Source organism: Pseudophryne corroboree, chromosome 6 (assembly GCF_028390025.1).
Source record: "Pseudophryne corroboree isolate aPseCor3 chromosome 6, aPseCor3.hap2, whole genome shotgun sequence".
NCBI lineage: Eukaryota > Metazoa > Chordata > Amphibia > Anura > Myobatrachidae > Pseudophryne > Pseudophryne corroboree.
This window is the reverse complement of record NC_086449.1, coordinates 68,334,208-68,352,390: the sequence shown is the minus strand read 5'-3', so window position 1 is coordinate 68,352,390 and position 18,183 is coordinate 68,334,208. Positions and strand designations below refer to the sequence as shown.

Genomic DNA, 18,183 nt, shown 5'->3' with positions numbered 1-18,183 from the left:
AAATAGTATCAGTCTCTGTCTCAGAGTAACTGAAATATTCTTGCAGAGGTATTGATAGAGGGTTAAAGGTTTCATTATCATCGGCATTATATTCCGCCATGTTGGTAACAATATAATGATTAGTACCAAATAGAAAAAAATCAATTGATTAAGCCGTGAACAGTTGATATAATGGTCAAAAATCATTCATGTTCTGTGTATATGAGAAAACAGAAGCAGCAGCACTTAAGATATGTAAAACCACCTTGTGAAAAATGTGAAGAACAGCAAGTCCTGAGATACAACATAAGAATCACTACTGAGAAATCAATCAAGTTGATGGTTGCCGTGACTTAAAACACCCCAGCAGTCTGGAACATCCTGTATAAATATAGCCAATGTCCGGCACTCCACTGAACAATATGTACTGCGCCCGGTGCCCTCACAGCCAAAATAGAAGCAAAAATGTAGTAATATCAAGCTGGAACTCCTCCTCACCAAAAATTATTTTCTTTTTGATGGGAATTTTTATTTACAAACCAAAGGGTGTGCGATGGGTTCCGCAGTCGCCCCGGCATATGCTAATATTTTCATGTTCGCAGCTGAACATGAGATTTTTTTCAAAAATCCGGAGATTGCTACCAATATTGTATTTTACACTAGATTTATTGATGACCTCATGCTTGTTTGGAGAGGTACAGAGACAAGCTTTAAATCCCTTATGGACCAACATAATGAATCCTCGAGTCCGGTTAAATTTACTTACAAAATGGACCGACAGGTCATTGATTTCCTTGATGTTAAAATCTCCCTTATGGAGGGTAGGGTTACCACCACGGTTTTTTCTAAACCCACTGATCGCAATACCTTCCTACATTGGAAGAGTTGTCACCCTTGGAGTCTGAAATATGGCTTGCCATATTCTCAGATGATCAGAGTGAGAAGGATCAATGACGATGCAGAAACAGCTGCCGTTCAAATTGATGACTTGATTTCCAAATTTGTAGCCAGGGGATACAAACAGTCCAAGTTGCTTTCTGATAAGAATAGAGTAATGGCCCTAGATAGAAAGGACCTACTAACCAAGAAAGTTAGGACCACAGGTAATCTTAAATTCCCCTGGGTTAACCAATTTCATTCATGATCGGAAACAGTCAGTCAAATTTCTAAAAAACACTGGCATCTCATTAAAACAGATGAAAACCTAGGTTTGGGCACGACGGATTTAATGCCTTGTTTTTCTAGGCCAAGTAATTTGAGAGATATCTTAGTTAAAACGGATATCACAGGTAGAGGGGCTGCACCATCAAGAAATTTCTTGGCAGGAGGCAAACCAGGTTGTTTTAAATGCCCATGTACTACATGCAAGTACTTAATCAGTGGTGACACTTTCTGCCATCCTCATCTGGGGACCAAGATCAAAATCCATCATCGGCTAACTTGTGAGAGTACCCACGTTGTATACCAGATTATATGCCCATGTGGGCTTTCTTATGTGGGTAAAACCATTAGGAAGTTCAAGGAGAGGATGACACTGCATCGCTCTGCTATCAGACAGGCACTTAATACTGGTACAAGTGATCAACCAGTAGCCAAGCACTTTGCCGCATTAAAACACAGCATAGCGAGTATTAAGTACCGCATGATTGACCATATCCCTCTTTCTATGAGGGGGGGAGATAGGGGGACTGCTTTACTAAGGTGTGAGGCTAGGTGGATCTTTAAGCTTGACGTACTGTCCCCTCGAGGGTTAAATGAGAAACTTCCCTTATCATGCTTTAATTAATTGTACGTATGCTTTTTTGCACACTCACATTAATATTGTGGTACATACATTGAAGCTATGCAATTGTTGTATTAGTGGCCAGAAGCGTACGGGTTCTGTTATTTGCATGCTAATTATGTGCTTTATATGGTCTAATCTGACGACTATGGCTTTCAAGCTTTATAAAACTGTGAGATTTTCTACATATACTTCATTAACTATGATTAACGGTTTTTCCGACATTTATATTTGTAACTAGATAGTATGAAGTTCAACAGTTGCTTTTCTCTCTGTTAATTATTTCCAGCACTGTGATATGTTTATTATTGTTGCCATGGTGATGGGTTGCAGAGCGTCCGGGAGGGCGCTCTGTTCTGACGTCATCCAATCGCACTCAGCTCCGGCGTCCTGGATTGGCGCCGCAGCGGGCGGGAGATGCACACACAGCGGTGGGGATATAAGGTGAGATTCTTTATGTTTGTTTGTATCCTGACGACAATTTTAAATGAAATTGAAACGTTGATTGATTGACACAGAGTCTGACCGTTTATTTACCAGTATCCACAATGCTGTGAGTGCCGCTTGATATTACTACATTTTTGCTTCTATTTTGGCTGTGAGGGCACCGGGCGCAGTACATATTGTTCAGTGGAGTGCCGGACATTGGCTATATATATATACATATATATATATATATATATATATATATATATATATATATATATACAGTGGTCGAAGTGGAAATTTTGAAGTGGGGGTATGCAAAAGTCAAGGTTGTAATGATGCGTGCGCCGAAGGCGTGCGCGCTCCAGAAAAGGGGGCGTGGTCACCCAAAAAGGGGCCGTGGTCATCCAATAGGGGCGTGTCCCATGTAGTAAACCCTTTATACAATATAGTACTGGTGCCCCTTTCACATTATAGCACACTGAATGAGCCGAAATTCACCCTGTAGCACACTGAATGAGCCGAAATTCACCCTGTAGCACACTGAATGAGCCGAAATTCACCCTGTAGCACACTGAATGAGCCGAAATTCACATTGTAGCACTGAGAGAGCCGAAATTCACATTATAGCACACTGAGAGCCGAAATTCACATTATAGCACACTGAGAGAGCCGAAATTCACATTATAGCACACTGAATGAGCCGAAATTCACATTATAGCACACTGAATGAGCTGAAATTCACATTGTAGCACACTGAATGAGCTGAAATTGTGACAGCAGGGAAAGCCAGAGTGACAGCAGGGACAGGGAGAGAGAGAGTGACGACAGGGAGAGAGAGAGTGACGACAGGGAGAGAGAGAGTGACGACATGGAGAGATAGAGTGACAGTAGGGACAGGGACAGTAACGACAGGGAGAGAGGGTGACAGCAGGGGAACATTACCTGACTGCGGTCGGCGGAGGCACCAATGGGCAGCGGCGGTGGTAAGGAGGCCTTTGGTGCGGTGAGGTCCCTCTGACCGCCATTTTTTGCGGGTGAGCGGCTGGCAATGGTGAGCGGCGGGCGCCTGGTGGCAGTGAGCGGCTGACTATTGCTGTATTGATCATTGGTGGCCAGTGGTGCCAGTAATATAAACATTGCTGGTCTGTGTCAGCAATGTATATATTACTGCTTTATTGATCATTGGTGGCAAGTGGTGACAGAAGGAATATATACATTGCTGGCCTGTGCCAGCAATGTATACATTACTGGCTAAAAAAAAAAAAGCATAACCATTGGTGACCAGTGGTACGGTATATACATTGCTGGCCTATGCCAGCAATGTATATAACCGAGGGCAACAGCTGCTGCGTGTGAAGGAGGGAACCTGGAGCCCTGAGCGGCAGCTGACTGAGGCCGGAGGGAGCAGAGCAGACGGACCGCGGCGGGGAGAGTGCAGGGCGGCTGGCGGCTGTGAGCGAGAACAGCGCTCTACACAGCCGCAGGCTTGCAGCTTTACTTCATCCTATTGGTTGCCGTAGCTCATTTAGCTCTGCTGCGCCGGTGGCTGGGCTCGCTGTCACCTGTCAGTGGGGAGGGGAGCGCAATGCACGGAAGTGCAGTGCCGCGGAGCAGATCGATTTAGAGATCTGATCTCCGGGGCATGGCGGGGGGCCCTTTTCTGACAGGGGGGCCCGGGGTACTAACCCCCGGAATCCCCCCCTTAATCCGGCTCTGGTCTGAGGGAATTATACATAAATAATTTTAATAACATTCCCCCACAAATATAATCATGTCCGTGCTCGAGCCCCAGACTCCCTGAACCGAACCATATAAATACATATAAATTAATATACAGGTATAAGTCAGTTACAGCATGTCAATTTACACCCGGTAATAACAGTTGGTGCCGACAGGGTCACCCACCTACTACTGTGCCTCCCATACCGTGTTTACTATGAAGAAGTATAACACAACCGATCTGTTGACTCTGTGTCAAGTACCAAACAGGCGTCGGCGATGCCGACAATGAACCCCAGAGACGTTCGGGACAGAACATTCACACATGTTGACACAAGTGTATATCTGACAGTGAGGACACAGAGAGTAAATACAACCATGAGTACATGCCAGTTTCCAATTACATAGTGTTATACATCCCTACATAACACTAACAAAATGTGCCCCCCCCCCCCTTTTTGTGCTATACACATATTTTGGCGGGACATTGAATAAAAATGGCGCTGTCTCTTGCTGTGAGGGCTAAGCCCTGCCCCTTATCGGCGCGTGGTAGCCCACTATATTAAAAAAATGTTTTATGCAGGCAGGGGACCATATACAATAGCTACCCACTGTATATGTTCTCTGGGAGTGGAAAACCAATGTAAAACATTCTGCCCAGGGCGCACCCCATCCCCCCCCCCCCCCTGCGCCCTGCACCCGATACCAGTCGTTGGTGTGTGGGAGCATCGGCGCGCAGCGGGACCGCTGCGACATGCTGGCGGGGGTAGCGGATACGGTGCCCGGGCACCGAATATCAAGTCAAGCCAGTCTCTTTTGTGTAAAAAAAACCTCAGTAACATTGCTGCCAAGGGCGCTTCCCCCCCAGCGCCCTGCATCCTGTGAGTGCGTTGGTGTGTGGGAGCATGGAGCGTATCACGACCGCCGCATGTTACCTCCTTTACTGAAGTCTTCTGCCGTCACTGAAGTCTTCGGTTCTTCACATACTCACCCGGCTTCTGGCTTCTGTGAGGGGGTTGACGGCGTGGCTCCGGGAACAAGCAGCTAGGCGCACCAAGTGATCGAACCCTCTGGAGCTAATGGTGTCCAGTAGCCGAAGTAGGTCTGCTTCTCTCCCCTCACTCCCACGATGCAGGGAGCCTGTAGCCAGCAGGTCTACCTGAAAATAAAAAACCTAACATAAAGTCTTTCAGAGAAACTCAGTAGAGCTCCCCTAGTGTGTGACCCATCACTCCTGGGCACAAAGTCTAACTGAGGTCTGGAGGAGGGGCATAGAGGGAGGAGCCAGTTCACACCCAGTTTAAGTCTTTATAGTGTGCCCAAGCTCCTGCGGATCCGTCTATACCCCATGGTCCTTTTGGAGTCCCCAGCATCCTCTAGGACGTAAGAGAAAAGAGAGGTAGTAAAGCAGGGACTCCACAGGGCCCTGTACCTCCGCAGCACACGTCTCCCTTGCAGTTAGGCAGGATAGAAAATAAAAGCAATTAGACATTCAGCTGACGCAAATGGATGCTGGAGTTAAATGCAGGAAAATGCAAAACAAAATGCGATTTTGTATAATGGTGTTATGGCCAGAATCTGGCCGAACAGGATTACCGGTTTAAAGAAAATCCAAAACACAGTACATACACTTAGGATGACTGGACCATGACCGATATGAATCCAGGGGAACAATCAATGACCAGCAAGGTGCATGGTGAAGGGCAGGGCTACCTGAGAAACTATATAAACAGTGACCAGACTCAGAGAGCGTGCTCTTTGTGAGAGGCGTGCATTATAAAGTGAGGCTTGGCTTATTAAGTGAGTTTGAAACAGCAGCAGGTGAGTATTCTCTTTATATCCATATAGGGATTGTAATATTGTGTGAAAAAGGAGTGAGAATTTGGCTGTGTTTGTCTCTGTGCTTTCACTTGTGCTTTCTTAGAGTGTGAAGAGAAACTAGGAGGAGGAGTGGCTGAATCTAGGTGTGAAGTGATTAGGAGGAGGGGCTGAATAGAACAGCTACCTGAGAAACTATATAAACAGTGACCAGACTCAGAGAGCGTGCTCTTTGTGAGAGGCGTGTATTATAAAGTGAGGCTTGGCTTATTAAGTGAGTTTGAAACAGCAGCAGGTGAGTTAGAATACAGCAACAGGTGAGTTTTAAAATACACCAAGTAACACACAAATTTGCAATACCATTCACATCTGATACAATGTTTGGCCTTGTGCAGTGCAATGGATGTAAAGCATTTGTTTGGAAAGAGGCAGTGTGGAGACTCAGCTGCTGTCCAATCTGTGAGCAATTTTCTCTGCTGAAGGAGGAGATAGCAAAACTGCATGCTGAGATTTGTAGGATGTCTGTGTCTTTGAAGCCTCCACTGCCTCAGAGAGCCACCAGAAGACATTCTGCCTGGACTACTGTGGGCTCTCAAGGGCAGAGATTTCCAGAGGGACACAGACACCTCCCGCAAGCGGTGACACTGCAAAACTCGTATGCTACTCTTGCAGGGCTGGAAGATACAACTAATAGAGGCACTACAGAACAGGAGGATATGGGGACATCTACCAACTATAGGAACAGGAAATGGAACAGGAAAATTGAATCTCCAAAAAGGACTGCAGTTCTCTTGGGAGATTCCATTATTAGAGGAATACATCTGGGAAATGCAAATGAAGTAGAGAAACAAGTAAGGTGCTTACCTGGAGCCACAGCTCCAAGGGATAAAGAGCGCATGCTAAGAATTGTGAAGGCAGCAAGAAAAGATGGGGAGGTGGATGTCATTGTCCACCTAGGGACAAATGACCTGGCAAATGCTGAACTCATGGCTGTAAAAGATGAATTTAGGAAGTTAGGGACTGCTCTGAAGCAGGTGGCAACCACTGTATCTTTTTCAGAAGTATTGCCAGTACACAGAGGGGAAGACAGAACTCATTGCATCCGAAACTTCAATGTTTGGCTAAGGACATGGTGCAATGAGGAGAGATTTGGATTTATAGGCCATAGTCACACCATCTGGCAAGATAGGAGCTTATACAAAAGTGACGGCCTGCACCCATCTTCAAGGGGAACGAGAATACTAACTGAACAGTTTGGATGCTTCATCAAGAACTATTTAAACTAACAAAGGGGGGCAGTGAACCAAATAGGAATAAAGAGATCTGCTCCCCCAAAACAGAGGTATTGTTTCTGCAGGCAAAGGGAATAGGAAGCATATCCACAGCAACAGAAGATAATTCAGATCAAAACCAAATAAAAATAGGCAGAGAGAAGAACATAGCTAGGAACAGAAAAAGCACAAACAAAACTCTAAAAGCTATGTGTGCAAATGCTAGGAGCTTAGGAAATAAAATCCCAGAACTAACTGCAATAATGACAAGGGATGATCTAGACATTGTGGCAATTACAGAGTCATGGTACAATGAAAATCATGACTGGGACATAGCTATACCGGGATATACTTTATTTAGGAAGGACAGAATTGGAAAAATCGGAGGAGGGGTAGCAATGTATGTAAAAAATGCCATACATACTACATTAATACAAAGTATTGAAGAAAAAACTGAGGCCCTTTGGGTGACCATAGAAACACGGGAAAAGTTGATTATTCGTATTGGCGTGATATACAGGCCACCAGGTCAGGAAGAGGAACTTGACAAGAACCTATTGCAGGACATAACTAAAATGGCATTAAAAGGAGAGGTAATAATCATGGGAGACTTTAATCTTCCTGATGTAAACTGGGAGGTGTCTGTTGCTAGTTCCACTAGAAGTAGGAACATTTTAAATTCCCTTCAGGGAGCATCCCTCCACCAATTGGTGAGGGAGCCCACTCGGAAAGACGCAATATTAGACTTAATACTTACAAATGGAGACAGATTATCGGACGTAAAAGTGGGTGAAAACCTGGGATCCAGTGATCATCAAGCAGTATGGTTCAGCATTAAGACAGAGACTGACTCGTCCCATACAAAAACAAAGGTGTTGGATTTTAGGAAGGCTGATTTTGTAGGGATGGGAAAATGTGTAAGTAATTCTTTGGCAGAGTGGAGGAACTTGGAAACAGTGCAGGAGAGGTGGAAAACATTCAAATGTGCAATATTGAAGGCAACAGACCTTTGTATCAAAACTGTTAGGAAAAACACAAGGAAAAGGAAGCCAGTGTGGTTTGAAAAAGAAGTAGCAAATATTGTGAGAGCAAAAAAGATGGCTTTTAGGAAATATAAGCAGACACAAAATAATGAAGACAAAAAGATATATCTTGTTAGACAGAAGGAGACAAAGAAGGTAATCAGATGTGCAAAGGCACAAGCTGAGGAGAAAATGGCCCAGTCAGTGGGTAAAGGAGGCAAAACTTTTTTTAGGTATATAAGCGAAAAGAGAAAAACAAAAGGCGGAATTATAAAACTAAAGACGGACACTGGGAGTCTTGTTGAAGGAGACAATTTAATAGCAGATCATCTTAATGATTATTTTTGCTCAGTATTTACTACTGAAAGAGAGGGGAAGGGGCCACAGTTAAGTTGCAGGGATATTCAGGAAAATGAAACAAGTACATTTACAGAGGAGAAGGTCCTAACAGAACTCTCAAAGCTGAAAGTGGACAAATCTATGGGGCCAGATGGGATACATCCAAGGATACTAAAAGAACTTAAAGAGGTGCTGGTAGCACCATTGACAGAATTATTCAACCAGTCATTAGCTACAGGAGAAATTCCAGGGGACTGGAAAAGAGCAAACGTAGTCCCACTGCACAAAAGTGGAAGCAAGGAAGAGGCAAACAACTACAGACCAGTGAGTCTTACATCAGTAGTAGGGAAATTGATGGAAACACTCTTAAAAGAAAGAGTTGTAGATTATCTCAAATCCGGCAATTTACTGGATCCCAAACAGCATGGATTCACTGGGGGAAGATCATGTCAAACAAATCTTATTTACTTTTTTGATTGCGTGACTAAAGTGATGGATAAAGGTGGAGCCATGGATATAGCTTATCTAGACTTTAGTAAGGCTTTTGACACAGTTCCACATCGCAGACTGCTAAATAAACTTGAAAGTTTGGGATTGGATATTAGGATTATTGAATGGATAAGATCTTTGTTGAAGGATAGAACACAGAGAGTTGTGGTAAATGGAGTGCATTCACAGGAGGGAAATGTTACCAGTGGAGTACCCCAGGGATCTGTACTTGGACCGGTGCTTTTTAATATCTTTATTGGTGACATTGCAAATGGCATTAAAGGGAAAGTATGCCTTTTTGCAGATGACACAAAGGTATGCAACAGGGTAGACACACCAGGTGGGGTAAAACAAATGATTGAGGATCTAGGTAGACTAGAGGAATGGTCAAGAGTCTGGCAACTACAGTTTAATGCCAAAAAATGCAAAATCATGCACTTGGGTCTCAAAAATCCTAAAGCTAAATACAGTATTAATGGCACTATACTGGAAACTACTGAGGAGGAACAGGATCTAGGAGTCACTATTTCAGATGACTTAAAAGCAGGTAAGCAATGTAACAAGGCAATGAGGAAGGCTAGTCAGATGCTTGGCTGCATTGGGAGAGGAATCAGCAGCAGAAAGAAAGAAGTAATAATGCCACTGTATAGGTCATTGGTACGGCCTCATCTAGAATACTGTATTCAGTTCTGGAGGCCATATCTTCAAAAGGATATTAATACATTAGAAACTGTACAAAGGAGGGCAACTAAAATGGTGCATGGCCTACATCACAAAACATACCCAGAAAGACTAAGAAATCTCAATATGTATAGTTTGGAGCAGAGAAGGGAAAGGGGGGACATGATAGAAACTTTCAAATATATGAAGGGTTTTAACAAAGTCCAGGAGGGAAACATTCTCCAAATGAAGAGAAGCAATAGGACACGAGGACATGCACTGAGACTGGAGGGGGGGAGGTTCAGGGGAAATTTGCGGAAAAATTATTTCACAGAAAGGGTAGTGGACAAGTGGAATAGCCTCCCATCAGAGGTGGTAGAGGCTAAAACAGTAGAGCAATTTAAACATGCATGGGATAGACATAAGGATATCCTTACAAAGAAATAAGGATCAAATAAGGTTAGTGATAAAAAGAATATTAAAAAAAAAAAAAAAAAGGGGCAGACTAGATGGGCCAAGTGGTTCTTATCTGCCGACAAATTCTATGTTTATGTTTCTATTCACCATGCACCTTGCGGGTCATTGATTGTAGTTATATCTTGATAGCCTGCAAAGACTAGGATTTACCACTGTATATGGAAGACATATGTTAGCAGTTGTGAACACAGAGGAATCTCTGAACTGCAGATCAGTTTTCTGCACCTCCTTTTTTTTTTTTTTTTTTTTTCCCCTTCCTTATAGCGTTTGCTTGGATGAGGGGCTTTGACTGGGTCAACAAACATCAAATCACAGCCCTTTTGGTCCTCTATTAACAGAAATTGGCCTTCATTTTTGAGTTTCAGTCTTATACCCAGGGGGTCCCATCTCAGATTTTTACAATTATTATTATTATTTTCTCATACATCCTAGAGGATGCTGGGGTCACTTCAAGAACCATGCTGTATAGACGGGATCTGCAGGAGACATGGGCACTTTAAGACTTTCGAAGGGGTGTGAACTGGCTCCTCCCTCTATGCCCCTCCTCCAGACTCCAGTTTAGAATCTGCCCAGGCAGACTGGATGCACTCTGAGGAGCTCTACTGAGTTTCTCTGAAAATACTTTGTTAGGTTTTGTTATGTTCAGGGAGAACTGCTGGCAACAGTCTCCATGCTTCGTGGGACTTAGGGGAGAGAAGTTAGACCTACTTCTGTGAGTTTAAAGGCTCTGCTCCTTTGGCTACAGGACACCATTAGCTCCTGAGGGTCTGATCTCTAGGTACGCCTAGATGCTCGTTCCCAGAGCCCGCCGTCACCCCCCTTGCAGAGCCAGAAAACAGAAGACAGGTGAGTAGAAGATCAGAAGACCTCAGTGACGGCTTTGAGGTACCGCAGAGCGATCGCACGCCATGCTCCCACTACACAGCGGCACTACAGGGTGCGGGGGGCAGGGCGCCCTGGGCAGCATATCTGGCCTCAATAACTACCTGGCAGGAGCGGACTAAGTGCCAGGGCACTGTCCGGACCCCTGCCAGTATACATTTTTTTAGAAAAAGAGCGTGTCTGAAGCGCGCCATTACGGGGGCGGAGCTTAGCCCTCACAGCACACAGCCTGGCGTCACTTTCTCTACACAAGGCTGCAGAGATGCTGGTCCTTCCTCACACTACTGTACAAGTAACGGTTCAAAACGGGGGGGGGGCACATTTATTTTGGTTCATTATATGTAACTTATAAAAGCGCTGCAGTTCTGGGACATTTTCCGTGGTGTTTTCAGACCGGGATTGGGCGCTGGGGTGGGAGCTGGCAATAACTCCCGCTGTGTCTCTCTGACAGGCTTTACTATGGGTCTGTCCTCTATAGGCCCAGTGTGTCTGCGTGTGTTGGGTGCACGTGTGTCGACATGTCTGAGGCAGAGTGCTCTTCCCAGGAGGAGACTATGTTAGGGACACACGGCTGCGGGAGTGACCCTGTCGGCACCGCCGACACCTGATTGGGCAAATGTGTTGAGTGCTTTGAATGCTAATGTGCCTCTGATAAATAAGAGATTGGATAAATCTGAGTCTCAGAACCAGGCATGGAAGAAATCCATAGAGGATGTGTTGTTTCAAGTCCAGACCCCTCGGGGTCACAAAAACGTTAATTTGCCCATCTGACTGACACGGATACCGACACGGACACTGACTCAAGTATCGACTATAGTGATGCCAGATTAGATCCAAAACTGGCAAAGAGCATTCAGTACATGATTGTGGCAATAAAAGATGTATTACATATCACTGAGGATTGTACTGTTCCTGAAACTAGGGTCTGTATGTATAAAGGAAAGAAACCTGAGGTACCGTTTCCTCCCTCTCATGGACTGAACACGCCTTGTGAAAAAGGTTTGGGAAAATCCTGACAAAAGGTTTCAGATTCCCAAAAGGATTCCAGTGGCATATCCGTTTCCCTCTGGGGATAGGGAAAAATGGTAGTCACCCCCCATCGTGGACAAAGCTCTATCTCGGCTGTCCAAAAAGGTGTCTCTTTTCCGTCCCCTGACACGGCAGCCCTAAAGGATCCTGCGGATCGTAGGCAGGATTATACATTGAAATCCATTTATGTCACCACGGGTACGCTACTCAGACCAGCCATTGCATCTGAGTGGGTGGGTAGCGCTATCGAAAAATGGGCAGATAACTTGTCATCTGAAATAGATACCCTGGATAGGGATAGCGTTCTTTTGACAATAGGTTATATCAGGGATGCTGCAGTCTACCTAAAGGAAGCTGCGAGGGATATTGGCCTCTTGGGATCAAGGGCCAATGCCATGGCAATCTCAGCTAGGAGAGCATTGTGGATTCATCAATGGAACACTGATGCTGACTCTAAGAAAGCTATGGAGTCTCTACCGTATAAAGGTGATGTATTGTTTGGTGACGGCCTCGCTGATTTGGTATCTACGGCTACCGCGGGTAAGTTATCGTTTTTACCTTATGTCCCTGCACCACAAAAGAAACACCACTATCAGATGCAGTCCTTTCGGCCCAATAAATACAGAAAAGGCCGAGGGTCTTCCTTCCTTGCTAATAGAGGAAAGGGAAAAGATCACCGGCCGCGGGGCTCCTGCTTCCAAGCAGACTATTGCGCGCTGGATCTGTCATACGATTCAGCAGGCTCATTCTACTGCTGGATTGCCGTTACCGAAATCGGTGAAGGCCCATTCTACCAGAAAGGTGGGCTCGTCCTGGGCGGCTGCCCGGGGTGTCTTGGCATTACAACTTTGCCGAGTGGCTACTTGGTCGGGTTCAAACACCTTTGCGAAATTCTACAAGTTTGATACCCTGGCTGATGAGGACCTCCTGTTTGCTCAATCGGTGCTACAGAGTCGTCCGCACTCTCCCGCCCGGCCTGGAGCTTTGGTGTAAACCCCATGGTCCTTACGGAGTCCCCAGCATCCTCTAGGACGTATGAGAAAATAGGATTTTAATACTTACCGGTAAATCCTTTTCTCTTAGTCCGTAGAGGATGCTGGGCGCCCGTCCCCGTGCGTACTGTGTCTGCAGTTATTGGTTATGGTTACACTCTTGTGGTTTTTCTTTTCTGTCAGGCTGTTGCTGACATTGTTCATGCCATGGCATGCAGTGTTTTATTATTGGTTGTGTGGACACACAGGTTGTGTTACATATTCTCTCAGCACGTGGCTGTATATTTTTTCATGCCATTGGCTTGTATTCTATTGAATGCCACGTTTTGCGGTATGTTCGTGGTGTGAGCTGGTATGACACTCACCGTGTTTAAACAATAAATTCTTTCCTCGAAATGTCTGTCTCCCTGGGCACAGCTTTCTAACTGAGGTCTGGAGGAGGGGCATAGAGGGATTAGCCAGTTCACACCCATTCAAAGTCTTATAGTGTGCCCATGTCTCCTGCGGATCCCGTCTATACCCTATGGTCCTTACGGAGTCCCCAGCATCCTCTACGGACTGTGAGAAAAGGATTTACCGGTCGGTATTAAAATCCTACTTTTTTTCTCCACTATGAAACAGAGTACCATGCTGGTTTTTTTTGTGTGGTAATACTGTAGACCTTTGTTAAGCACCTAAAAATTTGTGATATCTAATGTTGATTGAACCTAGCATTTTTAAGTATTTTCAAAAAAGTGTTTTTGCCGTAACCTAAGGCAGATAAAGTGATTTCTGTTAGATTTTTGGATTCAGGAGGCAGCGTTATCTTAGGGGAGCAATTGTCATGGTGATTCCTTAATAAACACCTGTGATACTTCTAATAAACTGGATAAAGAAGCCGCAATTAGTAAATAATTTAATAAATTGAAAAATTCAATATTTAAGAAATGAATTGTCACAGTAAAGATATTGTGCAGAAATTTATTTTTTACATCCTCTCAACTAAATTTTTTTTATTAAAATCTGAGATGGGTGGTGGACACACCTGGTTGAACTGACATGGAATGACCCAGGGGTTATCTTCCTCCTGTTCCCCTTTAGGACTTAAATTTAGTCCTGGAGACTTTCCAGATGAATTGTGTCTGTGTTCCATTTTAATCGGGAAGTTATCCTACTGGCGTTTCAGCAGTATGTCTGTTCGAGTCCATTTCATCTCTTGCATGTGGCTCGAGCCTTCTACTGTACATTGATCAGACTGCGTACATTCATAAAATGGACTTTCTCTGTATTCTGTATGATGCTTATAAATGTTTTTGGCCAGCAACCAAATTGTAGTAAGATGGCTTACCACTTTTTTTTAGAAAGACGTGTCTGCTTAGAAGCCTGTGTCAAAAACATCCAGGCTCATTCTTCTCCTGCTATTAGTGCTGGTAGCCTCAGCTGAACAGCTATGCAAGGCAGCGATCTGGTCCCCTGTTTACATGTTTACAAAATAAGGTAATGGTCACCCGTCTGAGCAATTCAATTGCTGCTCTGATCGTGCTGCCATTACTGTTGACACGCCCATAAGCACCCAACTAAAGTCCTTGCAGAGCCACACAGAGTGCTGTTTGGACACCCAAACAGGGCACGTTTTACACATTTCTGCTTACCACCTTATGAGGTTTTAGGCAAAATGTTGGCACTGGCAGCATGCAGATCAATTGAATTGCTGCCAGCAGGCAACCTCTAGTGGTGGGATGCCCAAAGAACAATTGAATGGTGTTGCATGTTTCTAATTCCCACCCTTCTTAGGTTTGTCTTGGGAGATCCCAGTATGAGCAATCGTACCCTTGATTGAATGTAGGATAAGCGTTTTTACTTGCTTACTGTTAAATTTGTTTTTCATGGTCTGTGTGGGGAAACTGTTTTCCCTCCCTTATGTAATTTTATATTGTTTCCCACTTGTTCCTGTTCTCTTCTTCAGTTTGCATGTGGTGTTGTCTCTGTTAGGGCTTTTCTAGTGACAAAACTGGTGTCCTACTTGAAGTAGGAGGAGTGTATAGGGCAGGTAGCATCAATTCAGTTAATAAAATGCCCTGTACAAATGCCTAGCCTCTGCCCACTGTAAACCGTGTCCCCCAGTTGGACATCAAGAAACTGGTTTTATGGCAAGTACATAAAAAAAATCAGATTTTGTTGATCTTCCCCAAACACCAAACCTACCCGTATTTCTAACATTAAAATCTCCTATCTGCTCTTACATAAACTGTTTTCCTCTGCACACCTCATTCTCATCCGGATGATTGGAGGATTTTATCCTTATTTCCATGACGTGTAGAGAAAATGCTGGTAACCTGGTGCATCAGATGTGAGCAGATTGGTGGCATGTATTATCATCTTTGGTTCTTTATGAAACCTTAATAGACTGTGTGTATTACATTATGTACTAGTTGTAATGCCCAGTCTTACCTTGATTTTATATAAGTTTTTTCTCTATCCCCACCATCCCCCTCTTTTTACCTCTCCTCTCCTTCACCCTTTCTCTCTCGTCCCCAAAACTTTCTGTGCATCTCTAACGAAGGGGGTGGGTGTCAGTTTTCACACCAACTGTCGTTACATTCCAGTGTGAGGACATAATTTGTGTAAGCAGGCGATTGTATTGTATAGAGCAGGGCTGGCCAAACCGGTCCTCGAGATCTATCAACAGTTCATGTTTTCCAGACTGCCTGGAGATCTGTAGAATTGTCATTTAGGAATGAATGCAGCACATCTTAATTAGTAATGACAACACCTGTGCACCAGCTAGGTGGTCTGGAAAATGGGAACTGTTGGTAGATCTCGAGGACTGGTTTGGCCAGCTCTGGTATAGAGCACAGGTTCTCAGGACACCACACAGTGCATGTTTTGCAGGTTTCCTCACAGAATCACAAGTGAAATAATAACTCCACCTGCGGACCTTTTAAAATGTGTCAGTGAGCAATGACTACACCTGTGCAGCTGCTGGGTTACCTGCAAAACATGCACTGTGTGGGGTCCTGAGGACCGAATTTGAGAACCTGTGGTACAGAGATTGTATTTGTTGCAGGATGATAGTATACCTCCCAACATTGAAGAAATGTGAAGAGGGACATTTGCATGGCAAAGCCTCAACCGAATTCAAAAATATAATATTTTTACCCAAAAAAGTTTGGTTTGTGCCCGTAAGCTTCAGGCTTTTTAATGTTAACATACTTAATTTTTTTTGCAGGTAAATTGTGAAACGGCCATTGTTCTCTGATCAAGCTAACTAAGGATGTCATTTCTTCTTACGCCTCTGGAGGGTTCACAAAAGCCATTTCTATTTAGAGGATAGGAGCAACCTTCTGTAACTAAGTTGTTACTCATTAAAGAAATGAAGCACAAAGGAGAGAGAACATTTCAGTGCTCGGAGTGTGACTTGCGCTTTGCAGCTAAAATACATCTTCTCATACATCAGAGGATTCACACAGGAGAGAAACCATATCTGTGCTTTGTGTGTGACATACGCTTTACACGTAAACCACAGCTTGTCATACATCAGAGGAGTCACACAGGAGAGCAACCATTTACATGCTCTGAGTGTAGCAAGTGTTTTTCCCGGAAGTTAGGTCTTGTTACTCATCAGATGATTCACACAGGAGAGAAACCATTTAAATGCTCTGAATGCAGCAAGTGTTTCAACAGAAAGGAACAACTTGTTATACATCAGAGGAGTCACACCAGAGAGAAACCATTTAAATGCTCTCACTGCAGCAAGTGTTATGCCACGAAGCGACAACTTGTTTTACATCAGTGGAATCACACAGGAGAGAAACCATTTACATGCTCTGAATGTAGCAAGTGTTTTTCCAAGAAGTCACATCTTGTCAGTCATCAGAGGAGTCATACAGGAGAGAAACCATTTGCATGCTCTGAATGCAGCAAATGTTTTTCTGAGAAGCAACGACTTATTATACATCAGAGGACTCACACAGGAGAGAAATCATTTACGTGCTCTGAATGCAGCAAAAGTTTTTTTCAGAAGTACCAGCTTGTTAGGCATCAGATGATTCACACAGGAGAGAAACCATATAAATGCTCTGAATGCAGCAAGTGTTTTATCAGTAAGCAACAACTTGTCAGTCATCAGAGAAGTCACACAAGAGAGAAACCATTTACATGTTCTGAATGCATGAGGTGTTTTTCAGAGAGGTGTAATCTTGTTAGACATCAGGGGAGCCACATAAGAGACAAGCCATTTAAATGCTCTGAGTGCAGCAAGTGTTATACCCGTAAAGATAGTCTAGTTAGTCATCAGAAGAGTCACACAGGAGAGAAACCATTTACATGTTCTGGATGCAGCAAGTGTTTTACCAAGAAGAAAACACTTATTACTCACATGAGGAGTCACACTGATACTTAGAATGTGGCACGTGTTTCATAAGTTAACTTGTATCATGACAATTAATTTTGCACCTGGACAATCTATGTTGCAGTGCAAGTGGTGCAAATAAATTTATTATTTTTGCTATGGTGCAAGTAATTTTTTTTTTTTTTGCTGTACTCTATGCTCTAAATTTCCCCCAATATGCCTTGGAGAAAGCTAATTTTTTTTTTTTTTTACATAGTAGTAGAGGAAAGCGCTTTTTGTTCAGTAGAGTGTTCCAGTAGCTCCTCTCTGCACTGGGATTCTCTCTGACTGACAGAGCTAGAAGTACTGGATATTTCTATAGGAACTAAATATGCTTCTCTGTTTCACCCTATGGGTTATATTTACTAAACCATTATACAATGCTGCCAATTCTTAGTGCCTAACCCCTGCTGGATACTAAAGGTCAGTAGTAATATACATAAAATCAGACTTGTTTTGCTTGTATTTCTATTGCTCTTTTAAATCCATCACTCAAGTTATTTAGAATCAGTGTTTTTGAAAAAAGAATATGAAGTAAATATACCCCTACAAGTCTTATCTGTTCTCTCTTATACCTTTTATATTCTATTATGCGTACTCTTTAGCAAAAATGGTTCAACTAAACGCTGTTTGCCTGTATCTTTTAACAACCAATCAATTTATTAAATTTTTTAGTTTACTGACAGTAGACAGCTAATAGCTGATATCAGGTTGCTATGGGTTACAGCACATTGTTGATTTTAACTTCATGTTATTAAGCCCCACAAAGGGCACATTGTTTGCTAAGCCTACAAATAAAGTCTCTTTATAATAATTATATAAATTTACGGGAGGCATTTTCCGCCTGTTGGGATTCCAGTGGTCAGAATACCAACGCCGGAATCCCAACACCATTTGAAATACCGGCGGTCGGAGTCCAGACCGC

At 43.6% G+C, this 18,183-nt stretch overlaps 1 protein-coding gene across 3 annotated transcripts in view; it reads left to right on the top strand.

The window, feature by feature from the left end:
* LOC134936166 (oocyte zinc finger protein XlCOF7.1-like) overlaps positions 1–17,797 on the top strand; it is a 111,877-nt gene extending 94,080 nt beyond the window's left edge. For all 3 annotated transcript variants that reach the window (XM_063931094.1, XM_063931093.1, XM_063931095.1), the window contains one exon: positions 16,098–17,797. In XM_063931094.1, coding sequence (XP_063787164.1) covers positions 16,242–17,270 — 1,029 coding nt within the window. In that variant the 5' untranslated portion in view covers positions 16,098–16,241 and the 3' untranslated portion in view covers positions 17,271–17,797. The remainder of the gene's footprint in view (positions 1–16,097) is intronic.
* The last annotated feature ends 386 nt before the right edge of the window (positions 17,798–18,183 follow it).